Source organism: Gorilla gorilla, chromosome 4 (assembly GCF_029281585.2).
Source record: "Gorilla gorilla gorilla isolate KB3781 chromosome 4, NHGRI_mGorGor1-v2.1_pri, whole genome shotgun sequence".
Taxonomy (NCBI): Eukaryota; Metazoa; Chordata; class Mammalia; order Primates; family Hominidae; genus Gorilla; species Gorilla gorilla.
The window spans coordinates 80,393,028-80,401,452 of NC_073228.2; the positions used below are offsets into that span (position 1 = coordinate 80,393,028).

Here is an 8,425-nt window from a genome sequence, read left to right on the forward strand (position 1 = left end):
GAAATGCACCTTACCATTTTCTTTTCTTTTCTTTTTTTAGTTATGACTCAAAACTTGAGATAAAGGAAATCTGCTTGTGAAAAATAAGAGAACTTTTTTCCCTTGGTTGGATTCTTCAACACAGCCAATGAAAACAGCACTATATTTCTGATCTGTCACTGTTGTTTCCAGGAGAGAATGGGAGACAATCCTAGACTTCCACCATAATGCAGTTACCTGTAGGCATAATTGATGCACATGACGTTCACACAGTGAGAGTCTTAAAGATACAAAATGGTATTGTTTACATTACTAGAAAATTATTAGTTTTCCAATGGCAATAACCCATTTATGAGAGTGTTTTAGCCTACTGGAATAGACAGGGACCACATCCTCTGGGAAGCAGATAAGCATAGAACTGATACTTGATGCACACTCGTAGCGGTAACTCATCCCTAACAGCATGGTAAAGCAGGTGCCAGAGGTGCTTTGCTTTGTCCTTCCAAAGCAGGTGAGTCAGCCCCACCGAGAGCCAGGCAGCTTTGAGTGGCAGCGTGGTGCTAGCAGCTTCAGTGGAACAGGGTGAGAGTTAATTATGCAGTCTTCTTGACAGCGGCATTAATTTGGAAGGAAACTGACAAGTCATGGGTCAAGTTTCAGTGACTTCTTCCTTCCTCTGATGGCAGTATACAGTTTTCACATTTTAATTCCTCCTCCTGAGATGCACTATACTTAAAACCATTCTCTCCCCTGCTAACAGAAGGGTGTGAATCTGGTTTACTTTGAGCATTAGGATTTGCCCCTTTGGAATTCTGCACTCCAGTTACTTAACTTTCCCTTCAGAATACATGTGGAAAGAAAGAAAGAAATAGCGATGACTCCACTTTTGCCCCTGTGGCACCTTGAACAAAGCAGTTCTTCCCAAATTATACTTTTTTTTTTTTTAAATAAGGTGAGCAGGATGACTGGGGAGAGAGAAACATTTGACTTTGACTGCCTCCCCCATTCTTTGCTGTGAGCTGGAAAGTGTGCAGTTGGTCGTCTTTCTTCTCCTTTCTTTAGGATAGTAACAGACTCACTCACTGCACTTCTGCTCAGTTGGCTTCTGCATCGGGATCGCACAGCCATCAGCAGGACTGCCCAGTTGGTGAGCACACTCCATTGACCACGTGGCGCCAGCGCTTCCTCAATGCACATGATTGAGAGGAAAGAAAGTTCTCTTAGATGTTACTGCTTTTGCTCAGACTTTGCAAAAAAAAAAATATATATATATATGTATAAATATATAATTATTAATCACTTTTGTCCTTGAGAAAGTCTTGAATGAACAGAGAATTTATTCCATTGCAATATTTGATTGTATAGAGGCACACTGTTTCATCGACAGAAGAAGCAAAAAGGCTTTGTGTAAGTTTTTGGTACTATGTACCACCTCTGTTATTCTTTTAAAGCTGAAGTATTCATGTACTTAAACCATATTATATTTAATTGTGTTTGATTTTAAAATATATATATATGAATTCTATTTAAAATTGTGTCAACTTTCTGCTTTCAGGGCATTTATGGCTCTTCTGTTGAAATATATTGATCTTTCCAAATATTTTCATTTGCTTTCTAAAAACCCAGAACATGAGCCACTACTGGACTTTGCCTTGTGTTTGGAGTGTATGGCATAAACCCAAGGTTTTTATTAGTCATCTATGCTGTGATTAATTCATTTTGTTCTTTTAACAAAATATTTCCATCCACTTCACATTGCTTCAATCTTTAACAGAAAAGCAATATAAAGGTTATAGAATAAAATGTGGTTTTGGGCAACTCTTGCTGCCTCTGCATGTTTTGGAATAACAATTTCTACAAGACTCTAGGCTGTTTAAACTAGTGCTTTCAGTTAAGATAAATTCTAATCATTTCTTTGTATATACATTTTGTGCTTCTGAGCTAGAGATGTCAAGTAGTTGTAAACTGCTTATAAAGAGAATAGCAGCAAATTTGAGACTCGGCTACTTTTTTCTGCCCCACCTGCTTTGAGACACAGAAGCGGAGTGTGGCCCGAAATTATTAGCCAGATTTAATATTTGATCTAAAGTAGATCCTTGTACTCATTTTAAAGTTGGAATTTGATTCCTCCAACATTGAGCACCCACCATGTTCCAGGCTCTGTGCATTGTGCCCACAAAATAAGATTCCCTGGTGGAGTTTTTATGGGTTCAAATAATCAGTTGAACACCCTTCATCTTTATCATGTTGTTGACATTGACACAAATTGTTTAAAAAGAAAAGATATTAGAGAGAAAGTGATACCTTTGTAACTTGATGTGTCTTCATCATTCGGTAAGATTTGATGAAAGTAAAAAGCAAATGTCAGCCAAATCCAGTGAACAGCAATAAAACAGGGAGTAACTTTTTATAACTTTTTCTACTTGGATTTCAACATTCAGTAGAGCTTTTCAAAATGTAAGTAGTTTACAGTACTGGAGATTTGACTAGTTCAGTAGGAATTTGGAGGGGAAGGTCATTCTGAATTGTAACAAAGTACAAACTTCTTTGCTGTTTTATTTAAGTACTGAGAGCTAAGCACCTGATGAAGTGACTGACCTCTCTCCAGTGACAGTGTTTGGGTACCTGCCTGACTTCAGGAGTGGGGTTTATGTTTCTACACAGTGACCTTTTCTCTCGCCCTCTCCTCCCTCTTGCCCACACACCAGTTGATTGGACCTGGGTTGAACTCCTGATCCAGACAGGCCCAAGACAGTTCTTTATGTTAAGAATTTTGGGGCCGGGCACGGTGGCTCGTGCCTGTAATTGCAACACTTTGGGAGGCCGAGACAGGCGGATCACTTGAGGTCAGGGGTTTGAGGCCAGCCTGGCCAACATGGTGAAACCCTGTCTTTACTAAAAATACAAAAATTAGCTGGGCATGGTGGCGCACGCCTGTAATCCCAGCTACGTGGGTGGCTGAGACAGGAGAATCGCTTGAACCTGGAGGCGGAGGTTGTGCAATGAGCCGAGACCGCGTCACTGCATTCCAGCCTGGGTGACAGAGGGAGACTCTGTCTCCAAAAATAAAAATAAGAAAAAGAATTTTGGGCCAGGTGCGGTGGCTCACGCCTGTAATTACAGCATTTTGGAAGGCCCAAGATGGGCAGATCACTTGAGGACAGGAGTTCGAGACCAGCCTGGACAACATGGCGAAACTGCGTCTCTACTAAAAAGACAAAAGTTAGCCAGATGTGGTGATGGGCACCTATAATCCTAGCTGCTCGGGAGGCTGGGGCAGGAGAATCACTTGAACCCAGGAAGCAGAGATTGCAGTGAGCCAAGATCCCATCTCTGTACTCCAGCCTGGGCAACAGAGCAAGACTCTGTCTCAAAAAAAAAAGAATTTGGCCAGGCACGGTGGCTCACGCCTGTAATCCCAGCACTTTGGGAGGCCAAGGCAGGCAGATCACGAGGTCAGGAGATCGAGATCGTCCTGGCTAACATGGTGAAACCCTGTCTCTACTAAAAATACAAAACATTAGCCGGGTGTGGTGGTGGGCACCTGTAGTCCCAGCTACTAGGGAGGCTGAGGCAGAGGAAGGATGTGAACCCAGGAGGCGGAGCTTGCAGTAAGCCAAGATCGTGCCACTGCACTACAGTCTGGGCGACGGAGTGAGACTCCGTCTCAAAAAAAAAGAATTTTGGCCGGGTGCGGTGGCACATGCCTGTAGTCCCAGCACTTTGGGAGACCAAAGTGGGCGGATTACCTGAGGTCAGGAGTTCAAGACCAGTCTGGCCAATATGGCGAAACCCTGTCTCTTACTAAAAAAATACAAAAATTAGCCAGGTGTGGTGGCGGGCACCTGGGGAGGCTGAGGCAGGGAGAAATGCTTGAACCGGGGAGGCAGAGGTTGCAGTAAGCCAAGATCGTGCCACTGCACTCCAGAGCAAGACTCTTTCTCAAAAAAAAAAAAAAGAATTTTGCGTGGGGAAGGAGAGATACTGGTCACCATCTGGAATGGTGCTTGGATGTGGCACTTACAAAATCAGGAGCCAGCACTGCATGGACAAACAGAAGCATGTGGGCCTGAGATAGCAGGTACCTTGATAACCCTGAAGACATCCTTGGTTTCTGCATCTATTCCTGCATCGTTGCATTGGACTACATTAATCTGTCAGTTATCCTTATAATGATTTTTGATTTTTTTTTTTTTTTTGAGATGGAGTTTCGCTCTTGTTGCCCAGGCTGGAGTGCAATGGCACGATCTCGGCTCACCGCAACCTCCACCTCCCAGGTTCAAGTGATTCTGCTGCCTCAGCCTCCTGAGTAACCGGGATTACAGGCATGCGCCACCACACCTGGCCAATTTTGTATTTTTAGTAGAGACGGGGTTTCTCCATGTTGGTCAGGCTGGTCTCGAACTCCCAACCTCAGGTGATCACCCTGTCTCGGCCTCCCAAAGTGCTGGGATTACAGGCGTAAGCCATGGTACCCGGTCTGTTTTTTGATTTTTTGAAACCAGTCTGAAGTGAGTTTTTTTAATTACGTGAAAGGAGTTTGGCTAAAATACTGCCAGACTGCCCTAATTCCTAATAATTATGTATTCTCAGCATGTCTGCAAAGTACTGCTGATTTCTGGAGAATAATTTTTCTTTAGTAAACTTCACTTAGTCATCATGTGTATTCTCTCAAAATGGTATCCTAACCTAATGGAGCTAAAAGACACCCCTTGTTTTTATAACAAGCAGTTACTGAGGCCCAGGAAGGGGAGAAGTCCCTGGCTTGTGAGATGATCACCATTAGAACTCAGGCCTGGGCCAGTGCCTTTTCATGCTTCTCAGATCCTTCCAAAGAATAATGAAGATTATAACCGCTTTTAGCAATTGTAATAAACCCAGAAATAGAAAGCTTTTTGGTTAGAGTACTGGTAGAAGTTTGGCGGGAGAGATAATTTTTACAAAATTTGTAAATACCTGCCAATTCTATATACTAGGTAAGGTCTCTGGCCTTGTAAAACCCCTCAAGGTTACAACTTTGGTGGCCCACACTAATAGTTACCCACTGAGGCCCTCTCCGGGTGAACATTGAGCACTAGAGGAAGCCCCTCTGCTTGGGCAGGACTGAGCGTGGTGCAGAGTAGGAGCGGTGATACTGTGGATTCTGGGCAGGTGGAGATGGCCAGTGATATCCAATAAAGGACACTGGAGGGAGCAGTGTGAGTAAAGGCCCTGAGGGCATTCATGTTCAGGGAGGGTAGCTGCCCACTGGCTTGCTTGGCACACAGGAGAGTGGGTATTCCTGCCTTAGTAACTTTATGTAAACAAGTATTTCCTCAGTCTGTTCCTCTCAAACTGCCTGCTCTGGCACATTCAGGATGTCACAGAACTCACCTGGATGCATTCAGCCCCTTGCCTAAAGGTGACAGTGCATCTCCTTCCCCACCCCACCCCTCGTACTACTGAAGCACCTGTCAGACTGGCCCAGTCTGTGGGCAAGGAGCCTAGAGAGGGCTTAGTTTCAGCTTGAAAGGAGCTGGGATTTACCAAGAAGCAAATGAGAGACGAGGATTGCAACAACTGTGCCATTTCCCCAGCTTCAGCTGACTCCTGTATATTGACTGTGCCTTCAGACTCATCCGTAAGTGACCCCAGGCTGGCCTCTCCCACATCACAGTAAGAATTCCACACACCATACAACTTGGAAAGAGGCTCCAGCTGAAGGAAGCCCCACACTTTTTTCAAGTTTTTCTTAGTTTTCTCTTCTTGGTAAAGAGTACCTTTTGTTTCTTCTAATTATGTAACTATTGGTTTAGTAAATATTCACCCATTCAGTCACCCTGTAAGTGCCAGGCACTGTTTACAGGGACACAGGAAGGAATAAAAACTTGCAGGCACCTTGGAGCTTGCATTCTATTGAAGAGGTAATGGAAGTTGGGATAGCAGCTAAACTATGCTGGTATTGGCCAGGCGCAGTGGCTCACACCTGTAATCCCAGCACTTTGGAGGCCGAGGTGGGCAGATCATGAAGTCAGGAGATCGAGACCATCCTGGCTAACACGGTGAAACCCCGTCTCTACTAAAAATAAAAAAAAATTAGCCAGGTGTGGTGGCGGGCGCCTGTAGTCCCAGCTACTTGGGAGGCTGAGGCAGGAGAATGGTGTGAACCCGGGAGGCGAAGATTGCAGTGAGCCAAGATGGCACCACTGCACTCCAGCCTGGGTGACAGAGCGAGACTCTGTCTCAGAAAAAAAAAATGTGCTGGTAGTTTTGATTCAAGATGGCCTTTGGAGCCCATGATTTAGGTCTCGTACCCACCAAGGTCTACTGGAAATCATCAGGCTCTCCTGCTATAGACCCATAGGGAGAGCTGCACCCGAGAGGGGGAGCCTGAAGAGAGGTGCCCCTTCTGTGCCCTGTCAGCCTCATCTTTCCGCGAGGACCAGTTGCTGTGCCACTCCATTCACTTGCTGCAAGACTGGAGGTTTTTCCTCAGGTGTTGAGCACCTGGTTGACAAGATGTCAGCATCTTGATGCCTGAGACCATCAAGGCAAGTCTCTGAACAGGGCTTACCTTAGAGTAAGGCTTAGAAGAGGCCGTAAAGTCAGTCTCAGCTCCGTGGCTCTGCAGAGCTTTGGGACATGTGAATTCTTAAAAACAAGACTATTGTACGGTTACTATATGCATGCAGTATAAAATTATGACCTTGGAAAATCCTAGCTAGCTGTTGAGCTAATTCCATAAAGTAATCAGCTCCTGAGTTCTGCAGTGGTAATAATAATCAGCATAATGAGTAAACACTGTGTGTGCCAGGCAGCGTCTCATTTGATCCTTGTGATAATCTTGTAAGTACTGATTTTCTCCCTTCTTTAAACAAAGTTGTTTTTTTTTTTTTGAGAGAGAGGGTCTCACTATGTTGCCCAGGCTAGTCTTGAATTCCTGGCCTCAAGCACTCTTCCCATCTCAGCCTCCCAAAGTGCTGGGATTATAGGTGTGAGCCACCACGCCTGGCCATTTTTTCCCTTCTTATAAAGAAGACAAGCTTAAGAGGTAAAGGAGGCCGGGCGTGGTGGCTCATGCCTGTAATCCCAGCACTTTGGGAGGCCAAGACAGGCAGATCACGAGGTCAGGAGATCGAGACCATCCTGGCCAACATGGTGAAATCCCATCTCTACTAAAATACAAAAAATTAGCTGGACATGGTGGCGCAAGCCTGTAATCCCAGCTACTTGGGAGTCTGAGGCAGGGGAATCATTTGAACCTGGGAGGCAGAGGTTGCAGTGAGCCGAGATCGCGCCACTGCACTCCAGCCTGGTGACAGAGCAAGACTCCATCTCAAAAAAAAAAAAAAAAAAAAAAGAGGTAAAGGAATTTCTCCAGGGTCTCGGCCAGGCGAAACTGCCCTCTTACTCACAACTGTGCTATCCTGCAAATGTTCTCTTCTCTCATTTTCCTGCTTATTGGTACTCACCACAGACAAGTATAGAAGATATCAAAAACTTCAGAAAAAAATTAGAGGGATTCACTTTAAAATGGAAAACATCCCATCTATCTACCTTAAAGCAGTGGTTCTTAAATTTTCACATGCATCAGGATCCCCTGGAGGACTTGTGAAAATGTGCATCATTGGGCCTAATCCCCAGTTTCTAATTTAGTAGGTCTGGGGTGGTGCAAGAATTTGCCTTTGTTTTTGTTTTTGTTTTTTCTCTGAGACAGAGTCTCATTCTGTCCCCCAGGCTGGAGTGCAGTGGCACGATCTCGGCTCACTGCAACCTCCATCTCCCGGGTTCAAGCGGTTCTCTGCCTCAGCCTCCTGAGTAGCTGGGACTACAGGCGCCCGCCACCATGCCCGGCTAATTTTTGTATTTTTAGTAGAGACGGGATTTCACCATCTTGGCCAGGCTGGTCTGAACTCCTGACCTCGTGATCCACCCGCCTCGGCCTCCCAAAGTGCTGGGATTACAGGCAGGAATTTGCATTCTTAACAAATTCCCAGATGCTGCTGCTCTGGAGACCATACTTTTCAAGAATCCCTGCCTTAAAATCTTTCCTGTGAGTTGGGAAATGAATATTTTCATTCCCTTTTATTGGGAATGACCATGCTATACAGAAATGTAATTTGAGACCTATTATTTATGACTCACCCAAACAAGCATATAAATCGTTTACTATTATTCAGATGTTTATCAAAGCTGAGAACACCCAAACACCACTGTAGTTTCTCAGTCTCTGGTTGCCTAGGCAGATCTGAGGCCATCAAAGCAAGTCTCTTGCTGGGATGAGGCTCAGAAGAGGCCACAGACCAGTTTCAGCCCCATAGTCATCCACTCCTCAGCCCCTTTGCTGGGAACAGTGCCCTTGAGAGTCCAGGCTGAGACTTGCGGCTGTTGGGATCATACCCAAGGTTCCAGTGGAATCTTTCACACAAATCCTGTCTGGTTCATTTTCTTTCTGTTTGTACCTCAG

General features: G+C 44.9%; 1 protein-coding gene across 3 annotated transcripts in view; it reads left to right on the plus strand.

Moving 5' to 3' along the window:
- The window catches only part of AKAP10 (A-kinase anchoring protein 10), an 85,482-nt gene extending 83,971 nt beyond the window's left edge, over positions 1-1,511 (plus strand). For all 3 annotated transcript variants that reach the window (XM_019028414.4, XM_063706591.1, XM_063706592.1), the window contains one exon: positions 41-1,511. In XM_019028414.4, the coding sequence (XP_018883959.1) occupies positions 41-46 (6 nt within the window). In that variant the 3' untranslated portion in view covers positions 47-1,511. The remainder of the gene's footprint in view (positions 1-40) is intronic.
- The last annotated feature ends 6,914 nt before the right edge of the window (positions 1,512-8,425 follow it).